Consider the following 24,962-nt stretch of genomic DNA (forward strand, 5'->3'; position numbering starts at 1 on the left):
TACTCAAAAATATGTTCATAGAAAAATCGGTCACACTAACAACACAGAGACAACTAAGCTAAGATGTAAGGGCCAATAATACATGTTAAAGGAATAGACTCACCCTCATGTCATTTTAAACCTGTATGGATATCCTTTCTTCTGCAGAACATTAAAAACGAAATGTTGAGAAATGTCTCAGTATGTTATTTTGTCTATAAATTGGAAGTCAATGGTCACCAAAACTGTTTGGTTGCCAACATTCTACAAAATATCTTTATTTGTGTTACACAGAAGAAAGGAAGTCATACTAGATTTGAAATGACACGAGGGTGAGTAAATGATGAATTATCCCTTCAAAGCACAAACTTGAATCTCAAAGCAAATACACCAGAAAATAAATCAGGTTTCACAAACTCCCCTAATTACAATGACACTATTTTATTCCATTAAAGCTTATTCAAAATGCAGAACATTTGGCCTAAATCTCAAAAGCAGTAAGGTGAAGGTAAACTTAAAAAAAAAAACAAGAGTCACTGACTTTAAATCTATGTTTTACAAAATTTAAGGCCACATGTAAGGTGAACGGACAGTCCAGCTCAACATAAATCTCAGCACTTGGGTGGTTAGATTAACTGTCTTTCTCCTTTCATTAGCTCACACTGCAGTGCAGAACTCTTGTGCCCAAGCTATAAAACAGCAGCACAAATCACTCGGACTAAAGCTGATTTGTAATTTTCTTCTTTACCGGTTTAATGTGCGAGACAACAATCATAGGTTGATGTCCCCCAAAAGTATAAATGCTGTGGCTGCATTTTTTCAACATTGCTTTTTGAGTTTGAGCCACCCGACATAGCAACATTGACTTAGCCAATGAGTTTGGGACGGGGCTACCTGTTTCTTTGACCAATGACAGATGGAGGAGGGTTTGGGAGAATTTCATGTTTTCATTATTATAAATGTTGGTAGTTGCCCCTGTAAGTATAGCCCACCTTATCTAGTTAAGCCCCGTTCACACCAAGAATGATAACTATAAAGATAACTATAAAGATAACAATATAAGCGTCCACACCAGCGAACGATATCGTCTGTTTATTCTAAGCGCACGCGCGTCTGCCGCTTTAAATTCTTGAGCTCGTTACAGCAGGATGGATTCTGATTGGCTGTCAGTGTTTTATCGTTCAGCAGCTGGGAAAAAATAGTTTTGAAAGTGATCACAACGATATCGTTCCTCTGTATCGTTATCGTTATAGTTGTGGTGTGAACTATGCTATTCTTTAATATTGAGAACGATTTTTAGAACTATATCGTTATCGTGCTTGGTGTGAACCGGCCTTTACTATACAGACATGTATAAACAATTACAATGTACAAAAAAGCTCATACATATTTTCTTTTTTTATTCTGTATTTTAAGATTAATATAACATGATTGCAAATTGCTACTATATTGATAAATAAATAAAAAATATTTTTTGCATTTTCAGTAAAAGAATATCAGTCCTGGCCTCTCAAAATTCTGTAAACAGGAAAAATCTGAAAACAGGACACATAAGGGGCACAGTTACACAAATCATCCATTTTAGTTTTGTCCACAAAAATAATCATGAAACAATGAGTATTAAACACTGAATTTCCATATCAGTAAGCAATAAAATATGGGAGGCTGTTTTTTTAAACAAATTACAGTTGTGTAAATATACACAACTAAAGAACACAACAGTTACTGCATAAAAATATTAAGGACAAATATTAAATATTAAAAGCTTTTTAATCAAAAATATTATTTTATTATGCAAAAATAAGTGTTAGAAAGTGTAATCTCTGACATATACTGTAAAAAAAAAAGGACTGTCGAAATTATGTAAAATAAATAAGAAATACGTAAAGGGAAATGGCTATCTTTCTTTCTTCATAAAAGAAGGTATCTTGAGAAATGTCTCAAGTGTTTTTTTATTTATTTTTAGTTTTGTTTCGGTACAATGAAAGTCAATGGTCACCAAGTCGGTTTGGTTGCCAGCATTCTTACAAATATCTTAATTTTATGTTCTACAGAAGACAGAAAGTCATACATATTTGGAATTTTCATTTTGGGGTAAACTATTACTTGAAAATTGAATGTTAAAATAAATTCCATGTAAAAAAATTTTATTGTTCATTTAAGTACTAAAACTTTATGCAGATCATGCAAAATGCAAAACATTTCATTAGACTCAGAGTTTCATTAGTGGTCTCAGATTTTGGCCCTCATTTGGTCTGAGTAAAAGAAGCAAGAGATTTTTCTCATTACCCTTTCACTTCTCTTTTCTTGCTCTCTGGATCTCAGCGCTCCAGTTGGTCCTGCTGCAGATATCTGGAGCAGTCCGATACTTTTTTCACCTCACTGACATTTAAAGTCTCAGAGCACATGGGGCAAACCGACTCAGTCTCTAAGAGCCTGAAACAAACACATACAAATACAGAAAATCAATGGATGGGTGGGTGACTAGATAGGTAGATGGATAGATGGACCATGGATGAATGAGACTTACTGAGTGAACTGCGAATAGAGAGCAGGGAAATCACAGTGTGGGCAGACACACCAGTCCTCCTTGACCAAGTGACGACCCTGAAAATAATGACACACACATCTATCAGTCAAACTGTGTAACTGTGTGCGCCTGCATATACACACCAAAAGGTCAAGTCAAGTTTATTGTCATTACAGTCAGAGACAAGTCAAGAATGAAATATATATAGCACCTAGAGAGGAAGTTAAAATAGGGCCTGGGTTTCTGGCAGTTCACTATGACGTTTACACTGTGGAACTGAAGCTGTAGGTCACTCCCTCGGAGCAAGATCTGCTTGTGTTCAGGCAGTGCAGTGATGCAGTAGATTAAGTTGTCTGTACTCACTGTGGCGATACAGTAGGGCAGATTGTTTTTGCAGCCAGGACAGAGCAGCTCACAGTCAGGCAGGCTGAAGACAGGGTGAGCTCTCCTCGTCCACCTCAGAAGTATCTGGACGACTGATGCAAAACAGAAAAAAAAGTCAATGATTGGGTCACGGCAATAGGAGCAAATTCAATTTAAAATATTTGTGCTACTTTTGTACAATTTCAGTGCAATTTTGTTTACTTACCATCTGCAATCCAGTTTGAACCCGTGGTTCTAAATAAGGGGGTCAAGGCCCACAAGAGGGACATGAGATGACTAACAAATAAAATTAAAATAATCTAAAAAATGATTTAATTCTTTGAAGCACCAGGTTTTGGAAGTGAAATTGAATTTCGAGACATTGACACAGCTTTTTGGAAAAAAGAAAAAAAAGGTGGAAAGAGGAGTGATTTGTATATAAGCCTGTTTTCGCCACTGAATAAAAAAATAAAAAAGGTAATTGCGACTTTTTATCTCACAATTCTGACTTTTTTCTCGCAATTGCGAGTTTAAATGTCGCAATTCAGATTTTTTTTTCTCAGAATTGCGCAATACAAACTTGCAATTCTGACTTTTTTTTCACAATTGCAAGTTTAAATATCGCAATTCAGATTTTTTTCCTCAGAATTGCATGATACAAACGTGCAATTGGGACTTTTTTTCTGAGTTTGTATCTCGCTAGTCTCGCGTAGCCAGACCTTTAGACTGACGGCAGGTCTGGGAATCTTGGCCGCTTTGAATGGCCAAGGCCCGCCCAAGAGGCTATATATCTGACAGCTAGAGCAACCAATCATGTTTCGTTTTGTGCCGCGTCATGTTTATTAGCGTGGAAATATCACCACAATAACAGACTGGTGTGTAAAACTCTTGGACATATTTTAAAGGTTCTATGCCGTGAACTTTACATTTTTCACATACTTTTGAAAATCCAGCGTTTATAGTTGATCCTGATATATTTAGTTGATCCAGATATAAACTTTATAAATAAAAAAAAAGAGTTTATATCCACAGTTCTGACTTTATAACATACAATTGCGTATTTATATAACAATTCTAAGAAAAAAGTCAGAATTGCGAGTCTGTATCATGCAATTCTGAGAAAAAGTCAAAAAGGTCAAGAACCACTGGTTTAAAAAGAACCTAAATGCACTGAAATAGCATTGTGCTAAAACAAAACAGACAGTGTGTGCAAATAAACTACGCTATTAATTAGAGCATTTAATTCTTATTATATTTCCCTTGTGTGTCTTACCGGACCATGGCCTCTATCGTCTTCTTGTATTTGAGATCAATCTTGTTGCGATACTCTGGTCTCATCAGCATAGAGGCAAAACTGAAGGCAGAGTTCCTTAGTCCAGCACGATGACATTCAATAACCGCTGATGTGAGGATGGGGACAATGTCTGTAGGCCATAAACACACACACACTGCTTTATGCTACATTATAGTTGGATCCAGCGCCTCCAAAGTTAGTTACAAAAGGCATAATGCTCAGGGAGACCACAAAGACTATGAAGGAGATGCCTCAATACACTGAATAAACTAATTTTGTGTGGAAACAGCTCACTCATCACTGTCGTAAAACTCTTCAAGCATTTCAATGATGTCAGGGTCATTATATAATTAGCTTATAAGGCACAAGAGATCCAAGTAATCTATTATTGACTGTTAAACCAGTGATATAGACGCAGAGATTGTCATGTCCTCTCTATATAAGAAAATGTCTAGTGGGTTTGACAGCCATAACAGTACTGAAGTATGTACTGTATGTGTGTATGTGGGTAGGTGTACAAAAGAGGCTCACGGGACGGGAATTTGCTGATGTTATTGGACACACGGATAAGCATTTGTGCACCCTTTAAATGATCTCCTCTTTTAACATGGATCTGAAAAAAGAATGAAAAAAAACTTTACAGAACTGTGAATATCTTATGAGTACATGCTCATCAAATCACTGGACAAACTGAGAAGAAAGCTTCACAGATTTCTGTAGAATATGAACATTCATGTTTGTTCATCTGGCTTTCTTCATTAAATAAATATGAAATATAAATAATAAACTGGGGCCGCAAAAATAATTTGAACACTTAAGTCACTTAAACTACACTTAAATGTATCTTTAAAATATTAGATGCAAAACATCAAATCAAGTGATGAACAACCAACTGCTATCTAGGTGATTTTTTTGTGAAGTTAATTTCCCCTCAAGTTCACACACACTCTTTGCAGAGTAACCACAGGTGTATTTCATCACATAATACTTTTATCTTAACAATATGTTATAATTTATAATTGAGACAAATTATATATATTTTGTAATATAATACAAAAGCCTTCATTTATTTTTATCATTATTTTTCTGCAAATGTGAGAATGTGTGTTTCCCACCTTCACCAGTATGTAGCTGTGCAGGATCATCAGGTTTGTGGCCATCTCTGCTGGGATTTTAATGTGCTGTGTCTGAAGCTCAGCGTACATGCTGAACAAAACATCATGGGCATTCCTGTAGTTTCCTACAACACATAATACACACACAAACATAGGCCGGGAATTCCCTAAGAATGTATTATCTTCTTATTTTCACAATTTTGAGTCTGCATTGGCACAACATATAATGTACACATATAAAGTGTCCCAATAATGTACACTTAACACAATAACAGTGAATGACAATCTGTTTAGTAAACTCACTCCATAGACCTACACTACACGGATAACCAAAAACACTGAAATCAGACCTGCAGATTGCTCCTCTCTGGCAATAATAATAGCAGTTCTTGCTGCCTCTCTGTACTGCTTGAGAGCCATGTACAACCGGAACAGATATTTTGCATCCTAGGAAAGAGCAGAACCAACAAACATTATCTAGTCTAAACACTTTTTCTGATAACACACTTCTGATGCTATATACTATATATATGATTTAACCAAATAAGGTAGACCACCCTATACAAATTATTTGCTCAGAATTATTTAAGCTAAACAGTTCAAATAACTACAAAACAAACACACAGTCAGAATTTTAAGTAATAAAGCAGAGGAATCGAAACACAAACACAATTTCACATTGCACACAGACACACACACAGACACACAGAAGTGCATTCTGCTGGGTCACCACAAAGAGAAATATCAGCAGATGCAATGAGCTACTCACGGCAAGAGACTACACACATGCAGTGACACACAAGAGAGAGAGAGGATGAGGGAGAGATGATGAGTGTACGGACAAAAGGAACCAATCAGATAATGAGTGCAACAACATATTTACAGTACATAATTGCAAATATCAATAGATGCTTGTTTTAAATGCAAACACATAAAAGGGTCCAGTGCCCAGATTTTCTAAAGAGGACCCACACATTTACAAAAGGAAAAGAAAACCCTGATAAAATCATATAGTAAATGGCAATGTTAGAGCTGCCTGGAGCCACTAGATAACCCTCATGTGTCTAATTTAATCAAGTATTAAAAAATAATCCTTATCCAGTAAAAGTCCTCGAGCCATAAGTGGTGATGAACCCAGCAGGGTCATGGAACAAACAAGAAATAAGCATTTATGGACTCCAAATTCAGATGTTGTATTCAGCTACAGTAACACAACTATGTATATTAATATTTTTTGTGGTCTATACCAATGCGGCAAGTTGCACTACTGTTCAAAAGTTTTGGGTCAGTAAGATTTTAAAAATATTTTTTTTTCCTTTATGCACCAAGAGCTTGTAACACTCCAAAGAGAAAGGAAAAATTGAAATCGCATCATATGACCCCTTTAAATGCCACAAAATTAATTCCCATATTAATTAAATTTTTTATTTAATTGCAGATGATACAGTTTATTTTTCATTTTCAGCACTATTAAGATCTGTGTTAAGTTTTCAATACCTTTGGCATTCCGTCACTTTGTAGGCGTGGTTAACTCTTAACTTTTATAAAGAATATCTCTTTGGATTTGAGACTTTAGTCTTTGCAACTTTACAGATCTTCTTTATGCACCAAGAGCTTGTAACACTCCAAAGAGAAAGGAAAAATTGAAATCGCATCATATGACCCCTTTAAATGCCACAAAATGAATTCCCATATTAATTAAATTTTTGATTTAATTGCAGATGATACAGTTTATTTTTCATTTTCAGCACTATTAAGATCTGTGTTAAGTTTTCAATACCTTTGGCATTCCGTCACTTTCCCCCATTAGATAATCAATAAGCTGATTGGTTAGAGCTTCATCCTTGGCTTCCCCTACCTGTTAAACAGACAGTAATAAAATCATCATCATCATAACAACATGACAAAAAGCAATAGCTGCTTACAACTAGACATAATCATCATAGTTCATGCCAAACACCTTTTTTCTGATTAGGTCATCAACACAATAATTAATTATAATTATTTGGCTACACTATAACTATAAAAAAAAAAAATTAAATTAAAAAGAAAGGAAAAATGGTATAAGTGAATTCAGGCATCAAGCAACATTACAGTGTGCAGTATGTTTTCTAGCATGTATGCAGAAATTTATTTCTGGTCTTTTAAAACCATTATTTAGAGATAGGAATCAGAAGGGATCTGGTGATATGACTGATTTCTGGGTTATAATATAAATTTTTTCGACATCTCACAATCTTGATTTGAATTGTGAATTGTGGTCTTCAAGTGAAACATTTAGAGAGAATACGGACATATTTTGGGCTAAAATATCCCAATCATTTGAAAGATCCCTTCTAATATCAACCGGCTGATTTTTAAAAACATATACAGTATAATCATTGTGCATCTCTCTTTCTGATAAATTATGTGAATTGTAGTGTAGTAAAGAGTGAAATAGTAGTTCCCCGGCTGTACTCACTGTCTCAATGGCCATCTCTATGGCCAAACTGTCATCAGAGCTAGGACATTTCAAAAAGTGCTTCAGCGCCTGTGTGTGGACAGACAGATACAAATACATTAATAAGCATTTAATGACTGATGTAATTAGCACAGTCAGTTGAGTAAAGAATCCCTTTGGAGATAATGAGCAAAGAGGGAAGAGCAACCAAGTGTGATGAAAAGTGAGAGCTTAAAAGACAAGAGGAAGTGCACTCAGGCATGGGAAGGGAAGGAAAGAGAGAAAAGAATCTATACAAACAGCACACACAGTTCTCGTTCCCTGCTGTACTGTCCACACTTCTGAAAGAACTTCCCAGCCTTCTCCCCCTAAAAATACAGCGCTATGCTCTGATAGTCCTCTATTGTAGCCTGTGAACCTGAACACATGCATACAGCATGATAAAAAAAAAAAACTCAAATAGAATTTTGCTGAATAAGCCTTGTAAATGGTGCTGTGTAGATAAATGAAGTAGGTCATTCCTATATGCAGCACTATGCTTTCAACTTGAAATGGTTGTGCAGTAATTGAAGGAAGTATTCTTATAACAGGGTTTACTATATTTTCAGAAATACACTTGGCATAGTAGGAATGACCCAAGTGTGAGATGTTCAGAGAGATCACCGATGATGTCAGCGTAGACCTCCATCTGCCCATGCTGCTGGGCGAGCTGAAAAGCTTCATCACTGCAACGTGACAAAACCAGGAACTGGATCGCTAAGCCGTAATCACTCAAACGCAGGAAAAACCTGTGCAGACACCGAACATTTATCACACTAACAGAACATCAAGAACTTGAATTAAGGATAGGTGCTTAAAGGGGTCATCAGATGCTAAATTCACTTTTACATGTTGTTTGAACATAAAATTGCGTTGGCAGTGTTTGTACACATCCACTCTATAATGATAAAAATCCACTCAAGTGTTTTTTTTAATCCCTAGAAATAATATCCCCTTTCTCATATCAAGCTGTTCATCACATCACACAGACACAGGCCCCTCCCACGATTGTTGATTGACACTAGCGTTTTACTTTAGACCCGCCCTGAGTGAGCTGTCATCAGTCCGCCATTGTTTCGATGCCGGAGCAGATGTAGACAAGAATGTCTCCTAAGCGATTGAGGTGTTTTGTTGTTGGATGTAATAATGAACATAGCAGTCGTCATTTACTCCCCACATCTAAGCCACTGAAGACGCAGTGAATTACGTTTGTTTTTGAAGGGAATGCACCCCCGATCTACCTAAATGCGTTTATGTTCGCGCGAATCATTCGTGATCCAGCCTCACCTCCAGAAGAAGTGAGTATAAGGTTCTTTTATGAATCTTTGCAAATCGTCTTTCCTAATAACATGCTAGTTAGCAAGTTCTGCAGCTAAATGCTCAGAGGGGCGGGGAGAGCAGAGCTCATTAGCATTGGAATATTAGAAACATGCATTAAAATGTCTTGCTGTGTGCAGATCTGTTTTTGACAGGTAAAAAAGGGTGTTGTTTTACACTACCATTGAGAAATTTTAACCAAAATATGTTATAGACTTTTCATTAAGACCCTAAAGAATCATATCAACTTGTGGAAATGACCATCCGATGACCCCTTTAACCCTCATAATCTGGAAAAACCAATTTTTGCTGGTTGGCAAAAAAAAGAAAAAAAAAGAAAAGAAAAAGAGAAATGTTAGATTTTCGTTTTCTTGGCACACAGATTTTTTGGTGTTTCTCTCTTTACTCAGCTGGCCACAATTTTGGCTCCTTCAATGGACTGAGTTTCTCGTACGATGCGTACAGCCTCCTCAGAGTTGTTAAGATGCTCCAGTAGGATTCGAATTACACTGTCCCAGTCTTGTGCACTTTCATAGGCCATTGCTGCCTCTTTATATCTACACGCATACACAAAATTTGTAAAGTGGCAATTCGGGGAATGTTGGACTAAGTGTTTCTTGAACGTGGTTTTACAATAGTGTTCATAACACAAGGAGACGCATTTTCCTCGATAAACACTGTCAACTTCCAGAATTTAAAGATTCTATTTGGAGAGAAAAAGACTACTTATTAAACGGAGATGAAAAAATACGCTATAAATCGCAAGCCAGATTTTCAGTTAATCCGACAATTTGTTTGCTGAAAATATTTTTTTCTTTGTGCAACACATTGTGCTAAATTATATTTTAAAAACTTGCTAAATTACATTTGAAAAAAAATAAGGAACTTATGGAAATGATAATTCAATTATGGAAACAATAATTAAAAATAGTATGAACAAGCGACCTCTATAATTGAGTCCTCACTTTGTTGGAGTGTGTTTTCTTAAAGGGACTCTATTGCATTTGGTACATACTTGCCATCCACCTCCTTTGCCTTAGCATACTGCAGGAGAATCTTTGGGGAAGTCACATGGGGCAGGAGCTCAACCACCTTAGCCCTTTGTTTAGACATCAACATTAGCTACAAATTAGCTACAAATCACAAATTTGCTTCTACTGCACAACACTCAAATTTGTGATGTACAGGTGCATCTCAATAAATTAGAATGTCGTGGAAAAGTTCATTTATTTCAGTAATTCAACTCAAATTGTAAAACTTGTGTATTAAATAAATTCAATGCACACAGACTGGAGTAGTTTAAGTCTTTGGTTCTTTTAATTGTGATGAAGTTGGCTCACATTTAACAAAAACCCACCAATTCACTATCTCAACAAATTAGAGTATGGTGACATGCCAATCAGCTAATCAACTCAAAACACCTGCAAAGGTTTCCTGAGCCTTCAAAATAGTCTCTCAGTTTGGTTCACTAGGCTACACAATCATGGGGAAGACTGCTGATCTGACAGTTGTCCAGAAGACAATCATTGACACCCTTCCCAAGGAGGGTAAGCCACAAACATTCATTGCCAAAGAAGCTGGCTGTTCACAGAGTGCTGTATCCAAGCATGTTAACAGAAAGTTGAGTGGAAGGAAAAAGTGTGGAAGAAAAAGATGCACCACCAACTGAGAGAACCGCAGCCTTATGAGCATTTAATACACGAGTTTCACAATTTGAGTTGAATTACTGAAAAAAATGAACTTTTCCACGACATTCTAATTTATTGAGATGCACCTGTACACTGTTAATTACTGTTGTGAAGTTGTATTACCAGTTTTTGCAGTGTATGTAGACGGAGGCAGCTTTGTAATAGTACTGGCCTTTCTCATACAGCTGAGCCGCTTCGGAATATTGCTGCACACAAAATCATTCAGCCAACAAGTAATTCTGAATCACAGCAAACTACTAACAGAGGTAAATGAAAGTGATTTGTATGTCAATGAACACACATAAACAAACAAACAAACACACACACACACCTTCATACTTTCCAGAATGGCTCCACAGTCTTTCTTCAGAGCTCTGCTGGGGTGTTTGGCCTGGTTAGCTCCTCTACGAATGTCACCCATACGAATAGACATACGAGCCACTCCTGCCAGACAGCTCTCATCATGATCCTGGAACTACAAACACACACATCAGGATCTCCCACCAGCACCGGTCACTGAATGAGCGATGCTTTGTTCCATTACAATGAGGCACAAACCTTTCACCCTCTCTGGTGGAATCAGATGCCAGCCTCCCCTGAAACTGCTGATACCATCATAATAACCTTTTCATTTTTGGATGATAATTCCCTTTAAAGTTGTTGATCATCATTTTACAAACGTGCAGACACTCACCTTGTTGTTTCCGGTTATGCCTTTCTCATAGTGAGCCAGTGCATTCGTATAATCTCCACTAGAGGGCAACACAACATATGACATTACATCATCAGCGATAACACAGTAAGACACATCCAGCACAGAAAACAAGTCCATGTCACTTACAATCAGATACAGTAAACTGTGCATAAGCATGTAATGTCTCCAAAACAGGTGTAATTAACTCATGTAATGTAGCTGACTTACACAAATTCCAGCTGTATGGCATATTCTTTAGAAATAAATGGGATCTCATCAGGGTCCAGTCTTTTAGCCAGCTGTAACGCACTGTCCCAATGCTGTAGTTCCCTTCTCATCTACACATAAGATAGATCAACTGTTACAGTAGTCAAAGTGACTTGGGAAGTATAGATTTTACCTCCAGCGCTGCCATAGGATACGAAGAAGTCAGATACAAGTCCAGGGCTCTGTTGTAGTCATTGCAGAACATGGCCAAATGACCAGCAAGCAAATTCTGATCTTCTATTCCCTACAAACACAATTAAGGAAAAGCACTTCATTGTGTTAAAGAGTTCTGTTTTCTTAAATTACAGACAAAAATGGCTTTGTTTCAAAACTTAGTGAGCTGCTTTGCTGCTTACTACCTGAATGGAGTCTTTTCTCAGACTGATAGCATGTTTCCACAGTTACTGACATTGTATTTTTTTTTCTAACACTATATTTTGTTACATTACCTGGGCATTAAATTACAGAAAACGAATTAAAGCTGCCGTGTGAGTGTTTCTAATACATTGGCTGAAGGTGTAATAGCAAATTTGACATCTTTCTTCTTCTGACCAATGTAATCAATCTCTCTATATTCTTTTTCTCTTATGGAAAGTCATAGAAAAGCTATTAATATATCATGGATTTCGTCTTTTGTACTGGAGCAAACGGGGGAGGAAAAACAACAACTTATATTTGCTGCAGTTTCTGTTCACCACTATAGAAGTTTACCCAAAATGAAAATGTGAAGAAAAAAAAAATGTTCATACGCTGCTGCCTTCTATAGAAGAATCCTAACTGAGATTCTTATAATTGATTCCATTAGAACATTATTCTGCATCATATAAAAGTGCTCCTTATGTGGAACACCTAGAAGACTCGACAATGATTTCAATACAGGTAACACAATAATTAATAACTACAATAGACATAGCGCACACAATTAATAATTTTTTTTACTAAATATATGCATTTTATTTCATTATGTAAAAAAATTATCAATACTTGCCAAGATAAAGACATTCTTTTCTTAATGTATCGTATTTGTGTTATCATTTTTAAAAATATTTATAATTAAAAAATGTTTGCATTGTCCAAAATGACGGATTTTTTTTCACATAGGTTGCTGTGATGCATTATGCCACTTTCTCTGTAAGAGATACATGCAATGGTTTTAATTTAGGAGGCAATGTAATGAAATGCCCAGCTTTTGAGGCGTTGAATCAGTAGTGTAAATACGATGCCTTAAAAGTTGCAAAGTAGCATCAGGTTTTTTTCATATTGTGACATATCTAAGTAAAATTATTTATCAAAATATAATTCATTGGCTGTCAATTGGATGGAGGCAGATCTTAATGCAAGCTTGCAGTTGATTATAAGAAAGGGGCAGGGTTTATGCTGTCAAAATAACTGGAGAGAAGTCTGTTGTTTCATAACAATTTGAATAAAAATTACATTTTTTTTTAATGAAACATATGCATGGATGAATTACTCACAATAAGATCAGTAACATGCATTTAGTATGGTGAATTTCCATTCTATACATGTGGTCACACCTTGATATCCTCTAGGGACATGACCATGCCGACGTTTCCCATCATGCGGCATACTCTGATGGCCAATTCCACCTCCATGTGATGCAGACATGCCCTTCCCAGCTCACTCCATGCCTCAGTTCTGTTCAGAGCTTTTCAGATATTCCACGAATCAGAAAACCTTCACACACACACACACAAACATACTGTAATCAATGTTGGTGAAGAAATCTGAAGTGCTGTGATCATCGATCAAGTGAAATCGGTTGTGATCATTGACACATTATGCATCCAACAACCATGCTTTTAGAAGCATTCAGGTTTGTATTATTTGGCTTAACTTAGTTAAGCATGCATAATAAACTACCAAATCAAACTAATGTAGCATGAAAATACCTTTCCAGCATAATGGCCTGTTGCAGTAACGACTGGTGTTTGTCTTTACTGGTGTCACTGTGTGGGTTGTTGAGGAATGAATGTGTGTTCAAAACCACACTATTAATCTTCCCACTCTGGGTCTGACATGTCAGCTCCCCATTATGCAACAGCAAAGGCTTATGAGAAAATAGCAACTTAGTGGCATCAACTAGAATCCCTTTAGAGCCTAGACAAAAACACACACAAAAAATAGCACAAATAAACAGTTTCATTGCCTAAATAAAACAAAACGTCTAGCACAGGGCATTGATGATTAGGAATGGAATTTGAGAATTTATTCAGAATCAATTTCCATTTTTAAACAAAGGTGAATATGTTTTAAAAAAGTTCTGGAGCATCTGCATTCTTCCACTGTACTAAACTAAACAAAACATCACATATAAGCATCATAACTATGAACTGATTTTCTGCTGGCTGTGTATGTAAACTTTCTAGCATGTGATTCACTGTTTCTTGCAATAAACACATTTTCACATGCATGACATTACTGTACTGTTGATATTCTCATAGATTGACAGTTTGAGGTTTATCTCTCCAATGCACTGTCCATGCTTTCCTTAAAACCATTAGAAGAATGTCTAAAAGACATTAGTTTTACCCTGTATGGTGTCTTTGTGGAAGGCATATGTGTAGACATTGTCCTCCTCATACGCCACAAACACAACCTTATTGCTGATCCAGTTTTCCCACAATACCCCTTTAATAGCAGGAGAGAAGTCTGGGATCTCAAACACTGAATCGTTCACCTGTAGGAAATACAGACTTCACTTAGTTTAAAGTTTGACACGAGTCTCTCAGCAATGTCAAATGTCAATGTTAAAAAGATAGTCCACCCAAAAGTAAAAAAAAAAAAAATTGCCATAATTTACTTACCCTCATGTTGTTCCAAACCTGAATGACTTACTTTCTTCTGTGGAATACAAAACAAGACATTTTGAAAATGTCCAAGTGTTGTTGCCCTTTAATAGCAGGAGAGAAGTCTGGGATCTCAAACACTGAATCGTTCACCTGTAGGAAATACAGACTTCACTTAGTTTAAAGTTTGACACGAGTCTCTCAGCAATGTCAAATGTCAATGTTAAAAAGATAGTCCACCCAAAAGTAAAAAAAAAAAAAATTTGCCATAATTTACTTACCCTCATGTTGTTCCAAACCTGAATGACTTACTTTCTTCTGTGGAATACAAAACAAGACATTTTGAAAATGTCCAAGTGTTGTTTTTTTTTTTTAATGGAAGTCCAAAACTGGTTACCAACATTGGTCAAAATATCTGAAAATTAAAGTCACACATGTTTGGAACAACGTGAGGGTAAGTCATTGCTTGGTGAACAATCCTTTTAAGAGCGGAAATGTGTTTGTTTGTGTGTACCGGACAGTATAGGAAGCCGTCACTTTTTTCATCAATAAAAACGAGACGTGTTCCATTGGGGTCTGGAAAGACTTTGCTTACACCCACTGTGTGGTGATACTCAATAACACTCTGCCAGTCTTCTAAATAAAAACAGTGAATCAAGCCGGTCTATAGAAAGAAAGAGAAAAACACAAAGAACGATAGAAATTTAGGTAATAAGTTACATGTTATATCATGAACAGTCACACTAAAAGGCTCACATTACTCCTTGACGTGGTTCATTGTTTGCTCATAACTGGAGTCACTTAATCATGCAGATTTATGATCAGGATCAGACTGCTCTCAGATTCCATCAAAAATATCTTAAATTGTGTTCCAAAGATGAACGAAGGTCTTACGGGTTTGAAACGACATGAGGGTGAGTAATTAATGACAGAATTTTCATTTTTGGGTGAACTAACACTTTAATACCTTATTACTTTTATAAAACAATGAAATGACAAACTTTTATTAAAATAATTTAATAAGCATAATTTGCTAGAAGATATACTCTACACCATATACACCATATATAAATAACAGAACTTTAATATTTTATTAATAGAAACCTGGGAGTGGAACTGTAGGTTCTTCAAAAAACTGTAGTTATTGAGGGGGAACAAGAAATACTGTGTGATTTCAGTTTACATCTTGACTGCACTTTTTTAGCATTGTATTTAAATTAAGTTAGATTGTTTTAATACATTAATAATTTAAAACTAATACTATCCACTATGCTGGCATTGTCATGTGAACTATGATGTAAAGCTGTGTCGCTGTTCCTCGCCAGTTAATGAATTTGATGACTCTACTCCTGTGGCCTCATGGCAAAATAAAGTGTCCATTAGATGCGCAGAATCTGAATCTCAGCAGAAGGTCATCTGGGTATCTTTCATCTAATGTTTTATGAATGCTGCATGTTTGGACATACTGTATTCCTCATTTAAATATACTAGTTTTTGTATACTGTCTACAGTAAGGAATAAGTGATGATGCATGTGTTTTATAAAGTATATTTTACCACAAACCAATCAGCATCCAGGACCATAACTATCCATTTAATAAAATAAGGCAAGAGAAAAAAGATGCATAGATGAAATACTCACGTCCGTCCCATAATACAGAAACTGAAGAGGTGAGAGCATGACTGAGGATGCGGTATTTCTGATCGGGTTCTGGAAACAGTTTCGTCTGTCTGTCCTCCTGAACAACCTGCTCGTCTCCATCAATCTTTCACGTAAAAACACACACACACAAATTAAAACAAAAAGTAGAAAAAGCTGATAGTCATTTTTTTTTTTTTTACACATGATTAGATTCTTACCACATGTAGCTGGACCTTCTCCTCAAACAAGGCAGCAGCATAGTCACAGTTCAGAGACCACTGGCCACTGTTCCTAAATACTCAAGTGTCTTTTACACGCTCCACACCTAAAACATACACATGCACACTTAAATGGTTAGTTCACCAAAAAATTTACATTCTGTTATCATTTACTCATTTATATCATGATGTTCCAAATACCCATGAGCCTTTCAGGTTTTTTTTAAACCTGACAGCTTTCTGTCCTTCCATTGAAAGTCCAAGAAATCAAAATATAAAGTAATAAAGTTTTTTGTTCACATATAAACTAGTGCTGTCAAACGATTAATCGCATCCAAAATAAAAGTTTTTGTTTACATAATATATGTGTGTGTAGTGTGTATATTTAATATGTATATATACATGCACACACATGCATGTATATATTTAAGAAAAATATGTTACGTTTACATATTAAATATATAATTTATATGAATATAAATATATACACGTAAATAGTTTTTAATTAGTAAATATTTTCAAAATATATGCTGTATGTGTATGTCTTTATATATACAGAATAAATATACACACTACACATACATAGAGGGCATCACATGTGGTAAACATCTTGTCAAATGCTAGAACAAACCTCATTGGTTCTTGTGCATCAAGCACACATGCTTGAGCTTCCGTGTTTACTGTACGAGGAGTGCTATATGTATGTGTCAATTGTTTTTTAAATGTAAATAAATGGCTAAATAATATCTGTTCATCATATGAAGCAATCATATCTCTTTACAAGAATTGGATTAAACCACTCGATTCACATGGCTTCATCTTATTTTTTTTAGCGCAAGCCTTCATATCTTTCGAAGTGAAGTGACGTGACCCATACTTGGAATTAGTGCTCTGCATTTAACCCATCCAAAGTGCACACACACAGCAGTGAACACACACCCGGAGCAGTGACACTTTTATAACGTTTTTGGACCTTCTAAGATTGGTTACCTGGACTTTCAATTAAGAGACAGAAACCTTTCTGGTTTTATTAAAAAAAATCTTAATTTGAAGATTACTTTGAAGATTAACCAAAGTCTTATGGGTCTGGAACTACTTAAGGGGGAGTTAATGATGACAGAGTTTTCATTTTTGGGTAAACTTTCCCTTTCAGTACAATACTACAAGTCAGAATATTAAATTTTTCCACTAACATGAATTCATATTGTTTTTCCACTTACCACTGTCTCCTAATGCATAAAACCACACTCTGTTATTCATGCCCACAGAAACATGATATGGTCCCACAGCTATGAAACTAGCCTCCACCTCCACTGCAACAGCAATGGGGGATTCCTTGGGAGAGAGAAAATACATCAAATTATATTATTACAATTTCTATGAAAAATATCCTGGTAAAAACACACAAACAATAGAAGGGTGTTGAGGGAGGGAGTCTTTCTGAAGGTCTCGCTTAATGATTTCTAGTGTGTTCTGGCCGGTTGCTAAACGTTTGCATAATGGTCCCGCTTAAAAGAACCTCCTGATATGGTTTGTTTTTTCAAAGTGTACTGTGTCAGCTCCTTACCCCTTCCACCTGGTTGGCGACCGTAACCTCCAACAGGGATGTAAGAAAGGCGATTCTAGTGCCACTGCTGTCTCCCAATATTGGCAGCTTGGTGAGGAAGACATGCAATATGCCCTGCTGAGAAGATACAGCTAACAACTGCCCATCATCAGTCCAACACATCTGATCAAGGCCTGAGAAACACACATACAGAACTAAGAACTAATGCTTTTCACACAAATACAGTGCCTCAATATGCATCAAAAAATATTTTATACCTTCGGTCTCCTCATCCAGAGTGACTATAGCATACATTTCCTTCAGATCAGTCAAGTCATGTATCTTAATACTGACAGAGAGATATAAAGATGAAAATTTAATTTTCAATGAGTGGTGGATAAAACTGTTATGATTGGCAGAGAAAAAGGTGGAATGTGTGTCTGAGAGCTGAAGGCGAGTTGTAAGTGTAACAAGCAGGCCTGAGGATCATATATATGTAGCTTTTAATCCTTTAAATCAATATGTAATGACTTTGTAGGGCTAGGCTTTATGGCCAAAAATTATCTGTATTTATTTGGCTGAATTGCAATATACAGTATCTCAGTATTTTCTATGTTGTTGTTTTTTTCTATTTGGATTAAAATAATAATAATAAAAAACTGTATTTGTTATTGTCCAATGAAACAATATTCATATTTAAGGCTATGAAAACGAGTGGAATGTAACCATGTGCGCTATGGAATATATTACTGTATGTTTAGGGTTAAAATCACATTACATTCGAACATTGTAACATTACAATTTTTAAAAAATCATGCTTTTTTTAAAGCAGAAATTAAATTAGCTAAACTAAAAATGAAAATAAATGGAAAAAAAATTAAACGGACTTTGTATATTAGGCTGTTTAGATTACCCCATTACAGTCACATTACAGTTAGTCCTATCATAAAAATACACTTATAATACATATGGCACATTTATTGTCCAACTACAAATATTTTAGCGAAATGTATATTTCAGTCTGAATTATTGTGCTCTGTCTGTTTGGCGCACATGCGCATGGCGGCACTCGTTCACTGAAGTCTGTGAAGTTGAACAAAGCTTATCCTGACAGCAAAATGCTAATATTTCCATGACTTTCTAACGTTTACAAATTGAGACTATACCTGTGAAATGCACTGAGGAAAACACCACATCTTAAACACATTAAACTATCTGTCAGCACATGTAGAGTATCTGTCAGAGCATCTGACGGGGAAACCGCTTTAAACTACACGTGTTAACTATACCTTACAAGTTATTTTAAAGCCCTTAATATAAAGCATGTTTAAGACAAATTAGATTATGCACTTTCCCTGCAGCAGCTCACTGTGTGTCTACCTCTATTTTTGCGCTTGTATCAAATGACTATGTCGATATAATCGTTATTGCCTTCTTCCATACTGTTTACAAAAAATATATTGATATGCCATACAAACTCGATATACCGCCCAGCCTTATGGCTCTGTACATGTAAATTTGTTTTGACAACTGGCCAACAAGTCAATCTGCCCACCGGGAAATGTGGCATATGGCAGTTGTGCAAACATCTATTGTAATGACACATGCATACTAATGAATACTTACCAGTTGTCCCCACAGGACGCAGCCTTGTTTAGAGACTGTGAGATGGCGATGCTAGTCAGGCTGTCTTTATGATTGTGGGCTTGAAACAACTCTTGGCCAATTTCACGGATATGTGTGGAAATGACTACAAAGTAGCCATGTGAAAATCCAATCATGATATAGCCATCCCCATACCTAGAGAGAGAAAGGAAAAGATGTGCAGGTATATGAAAAACACACTAAAGTGATTTTCTACTCTTTGTATTTTTAAGTGTTATAACTTCAGTATAAGAAATGTACATTCTAAATATAACATATTATTATTATAAGCTAAAATTACATGGCAACCAAGAAGTTTATTTATCACATCCTTTTTATCCAAACTTAAAGTTGACAGTTCACTGAAGGAACAGTCCTTCAAACTGTGGTTAAACAGCTTGTTTACGCACAATGTTTAAAGAGCAGGGCTCTTTAACCACCAGCATGCAGTTTTAACATGCATGTATGTTAAAACTGTTACTAACACATTTAAATACATCTCTGTGCATGTGTGAGAAAGTGTGTGTGTTTGTACCAGCGGTAGGAGATGATGTTGCCATAATGCTGCTGAAAGGCCAGTTCTATAGGGTTATCGGGGTCATTTAGATTAAACAGAAACAGGGTCTTCTTTCCTAAAGCCCCACTAACCTGCAAGTTAAAGCTCATTTAGTCATCCTGTATATATATTTGCATTCTCATGAAACAATGTGAAAAAGCAGAGCTGGAGTAAGTGGCCTAAGCTGTTATCAAGGGATGCATTTAAGCACAACATGAAGCCGAGGTGAGATGGTTGTGGTTGGCAAACAATGCAGAAACTAGCTGGTTGAAAATAGAATTCAACTGATGTGTAGTCACAGGTTTCACAAAGGCTTCAAATGCAGCTAATCCTTTCATAATTACAAATTGGAACTGTTTAACAACGTTAGTTTATACAGTGACGCCAGACTCAGAATTAATTTGTTTTGAAATTGTATTTTTATTTGCATCTATAAAGTTCAAAATTAAAAGACAAAAGTAATTCACTGCATAATCCCATATTCTGATTGTTTATGCAATAAACAATAATGATAATGAATATATATATATTTTTTCATATTTGTAACTATATTTTATAGTTTACTAATATATGACTGTGCTGTAAAATTGCTGACGTAACAATGTAAAAATATTATTGGAATATAAGATTTTACTCTTATGTTGACCTCTACCTTATAAGTGAGTTCAGTGTAAAAATGAAAAATGAGTGTGAAATGAGCATGTTAACATACAGTGCTTTCTCCTGGAGATGATCGCCCATCCCGCAGAACTGAACATCTGCAGGATCTGCTCTCACAGAGGTCTGAAGGAGCGAAAAAGAGTGGTAAACAGCATGTCAAATTATGCAAACAACATATAAAATATTAAAGTATCTTGTTCTGAGAGACCCTCATGTACCTGTCGAATGGTGTCTCCCTCATGGTTGCTGATTGTTATGCTGCGGTCTTCACTGCCCAGCGCCAGGAGGTTCTGAGAGCTCCAACAGCCACATGTGATCTTCTTTGTGTGCTTACCTACATGTACACACGTATGATGTGGAAACTATTCACACAGAATTTTATAAATATTATTATTATTTTTTTTTTCAATTATTGAATTTAACCCAGAATATATAATAGAATAAAGAGGAAATTAAAGAAAAAAGTATATCAATAAATAAAAGAGAAAAGTATATTTTGTGAGCATTTGAGTTTATTCTATAGAGCAAATCCTGTGTGTGTGTGTGTGTTTTTTTTTTTAAATAATTGCTTAATTTTACCCAGAACAGGAATCTTGCGTGACGTTTGCTGGTTGTAGACGAGCAGGTTTCCTTTAGATGTGCCAACAGCCAATAGTGGTCCAGTTTTAGACCAGAGCAGAAAGGACATCTGATCTCTGAATCAACCAAAAAAGAAAGAAAAAGAAAACAGCAACCCAAAGACATATCAAAAACAATCCAATTCAAGGAGTTTATTATTCTCAATAACACATTCTCTCATCACATCACTCACCTCATGCCACTGTCCAGCTGTGAGATTTTGTTAACATTTGCATCCCACAAGTAAATGGAACTGGACTTTTCAGCAATCACAGCCAAGATATCACCATCTTCATCCCAGTCAAGAGATAGGCAAATCCTGCATGTAAATAAATATATATATATTTTTTTAAACATGAAAGTATGAGCAATAACAGAAAGAGAATGTCAGTCCTGTAATATTATTACTCTTTAGTTATGCAAAAACAAAATCACATAAAATATTTCTCTCAATTACAGTCTCAGGTAGACAGAACATGCATGAATGCTCACTTACCCAGGGAGATTCAACTCATTAACCTTCTGTCCATGCCGATCAAAGATTTGTACAAAATTGTCAGGGCTGTGGATCAATAAAATATGGCATACATAACTTTTAACTCGCCTAAAAAGATGTTACACTTAATGGCTAAACTAAGAAAGTACAGGTACTCACCCAGCAACGGCAAGATAGTTTCCTACAGTTTTCTGCCATTTGTATTGCAAACATGATCCAGACCAGGACTTTTCTGAAAAGAGACAAAACTGGTTTCAAATCAATAACAGTTCGCTGATAAATTGAAGTCATACAATTTCAGGATAAAATGACCACAAAACGACATAACGTTACTATGAAAAAGGATCAAGTAAAAACAGTCCAGCCCTTTAGGTCAACGTTTTGTTTATTAGGAGACACGCAAATATGACGAAGTTAATATTTCTCAGTTTATTTACACGCATTTATTTTCTCTGCTAAAAGACATGAACTGCTGTTGAGCTAACTAGCCATCGCGCTAACGCTATTGATGCGCCTAAAAGCATGCTAACTAATATTCATCTTTGAGAAAGCACATGTGCACTTCAAACAGCGACATTTCATTTTAAATACAATTGGACATTAAATAGTTTATCTATGTAAAAACATATGTGCCTTCATTTTTGTATGTCGAAAACGTTACACTTTCCAGGGTGCTTCACTCCGACGCGTCTGGATCTCTCTTAGCAACAGCCAGTCAGCGTTCAGCAAGACATGATCGCTGACAAAAAAAAAGCGAATTTATTTGATAGATAGATAAAAAGAGATAAGTATATTTGATGAGGAGTATTAAACTCAAGGGTTTGCAGAGATTATTCCATACATACGGAAAATAATATTCGGTGCCTGTCTGCCTAAATTAATGTAAAGCATATTATAAACTTTAGTTACAAATAGCATAATATATTTCTGAGTAGGAAGTCTCCTTTGTTTAAACTTAATATTTCGCAACTATATTACAAAATGTGCAACAGGGATAAGATGTTTCAAGGCAGAATATTATTCAGCAAATCTGAAACTAAGATCTTAAAATGAGATTTTAAACTACATATTTCTGATAAAAACCTTCTAGTTTGGACGCTGTATAATCTGGACAGATATCAAAAAGCGCCTGTTGGTCTCATGTGGCACTGAGATGAACTACAACCATTGTGACACTGAACTTGTAAATAAAAGTGAGACTATTGAAATGCACAAGATGCTCTTTGGAATATTCTTAAAGAATGCTTGATAAAAGCAAAAGGGAGAAAAACTAAACATTCTTATATTCATATGTTTACTTGGCTCAGTTGATTGATTTTTATCAATACTACAAGAGGTGATGTGTATGGTAAATAGACATTAACATTTATTACTAGAGACTCATGCATAACCCCTCCACACAACCCTCCCTTCTCTCCAAGAACTGTACTTATCCAGAGTGAGCAAAAGGGCTGGCAGAATCACTCTGGACCCCTCACATCCAGCACACTCCCTCTTTGAACTGTTGCCATCTGGTCGACGCTACAGAGCACTGAGCACCAGAACGACCAGACACAGGAACAGTTTCTTCCCTCAGGCCATCCATCTCATGAACACTTGACAATAACAAATTCCTCGTATGTGTAAACATACCTGGCAATAAAGCTCATTCTGATTCTGATAATCCTTATTCGAAAAGAAAATCAGATAAATATTTCTATACTTCTTTTATGCTTACCATTTCCTTTGCAAGGACAACATGCATATTTGTGCTGGTGTGTATGTGTGCACGTTCAGTTATCCATAAAGTGGCAAACCTTGTTTTAGACACCATAAAGATAAACAAAACACTTGTGTGTGCCAATGCATTTTTTATGTTATACAGCCATTACCTGTCAGCCACACGGTCCTCTACAGATATGAACCTCGAAAGGTAGAATGTGGCTCTGAGACAAGTACATTTTAATATAAAAAGGAAATCCACATGATACGATCTAAAGTATCATAAGATTTTAATAACATTGCTTTTAACAAATAAGACAATATGAAACAGTAAAAAAAAAGGTATCAAGAGTCATCTGTGAAGTAAAGAGGGCTTGTTCTAAAAGGTATGATGAAGTGAAAGGTATAATTAACACTCATAATACATCCACACATAAACATTAACTAGAACCTTTTTTTAGTTCTCAGTTTTTGTACAAGAGGAGATTCCACATTCCACTGCCTGGGCACCAGTTTTCTGTGGGGGATTATTAAAAAATATATATATATATATTAGTAATATTAAGCAATTATGTTAAATTACATGAAACATTGTAAATTAATATTAACTCCTATGAAATGTATAAACTTACTGTTGTTCTGGTGACTTGAGATGCAGAACACTCTCTTCTTCATCCACAACTTTGCTTCCTGTAACCAGATAGAAATCTTAACCTTCACAACCTTCCATTTAGTACTTTTGCAGTTTATGACAAAAAAACAATACACAGTACGTTTCAAAAAGTAATTTTAGGTTTCCAACATATACAAAGGGTTTACAATATAAAATGTCTAATTAGAAACTGCTATTCACATTATTTAAAAAAAAAAAAAAAAATGTAAAGGCTTTTGTAACCAAGTCAGCTGAAAAGTATGGATCGGTCACTTTTTAAAAGCCATTGATAGACCTGGGTTATGGTGTCAAAACTGAGATTTCTGACCTTAAAACTTAATCTATTCTAACAGATTAAATGTGAATTTTTTTTTTTTTTTTTTAAACATACCTCTTCCAGATTCATTGCAGATGGCACTGACTTGCTCTCCAAATGTCACTTCATTGATGCTCGCTTTAAAGAATCAGAAAAAAGTTTGTGTTTATTTAAACTGAAGCACTTTTCATTCCTCAAATGAAAACAATGTCTGGGGTTTTACTAGCTCACTTCAGCACAGGTACTTTTAAAATCTTTAAATTGACATACAATAGCATACACAATCATTTTTACTTCTATAATGTAAAATTGGGGTGCCATATATCAGAGCCATTCACACACAATGCTTTTTTGCATTTAAAAACATGAGATGCTGCACAG

The 24,962-nt window shown here is 35.7% G+C and overlaps 1 protein-coding gene and 1 pseudogene across 1 annotated transcript in view; both read right to left on the reverse strand.

Annotated features, from left to right (window-relative positions):
• Positions 1-1,275: 1,275 nt before the first annotated feature.
• On the reverse strand, positions 1,276-23,656 carry LOC107548295 (WD repeat-containing protein 19-like; annotated as a pseudogene).
• A 98-nt stretch (positions 23,657-23,754) lies between these two features.
• Positions 23,755-24,962, reverse strand: part of ncapd3 (non-SMC condensin II complex, subunit D3) — a 16,963-nt gene continuing 15,755 nt past the window's right edge. The window contains exons 33-35 of the mRNA XM_016229020.1: positions 24,657-24,719; positions 24,246-24,303; positions 23,755-24,130 (exon numbers count right to left, since the gene is read on the reverse strand). Of these exons, the coding sequence (XP_016084506.1) occupies positions 24,058-24,130; positions 24,246-24,303; positions 24,657-24,719 (194 nt within the window). The 3' untranslated portion in view covers positions 23,755-24,057. The remainder of the gene's footprint in view (positions 24,131-24,245; positions 24,304-24,656; positions 24,720-24,962) is intronic.

The sequence above is a fragment of the Sinocyclocheilus grahami genome, unplaced genomic scaffold, assembly GCF_001515645.1.
Source record: "Sinocyclocheilus grahami isolate Dianchi unplaced genomic scaffold, SAMN03320097.WGS_v1.1 scaffold346.1, whole genome shotgun sequence".
Taxonomy (NCBI): Eukaryota; Metazoa; Chordata; class Actinopteri; order Cypriniformes; family Cyprinidae; genus Sinocyclocheilus; species Sinocyclocheilus grahami.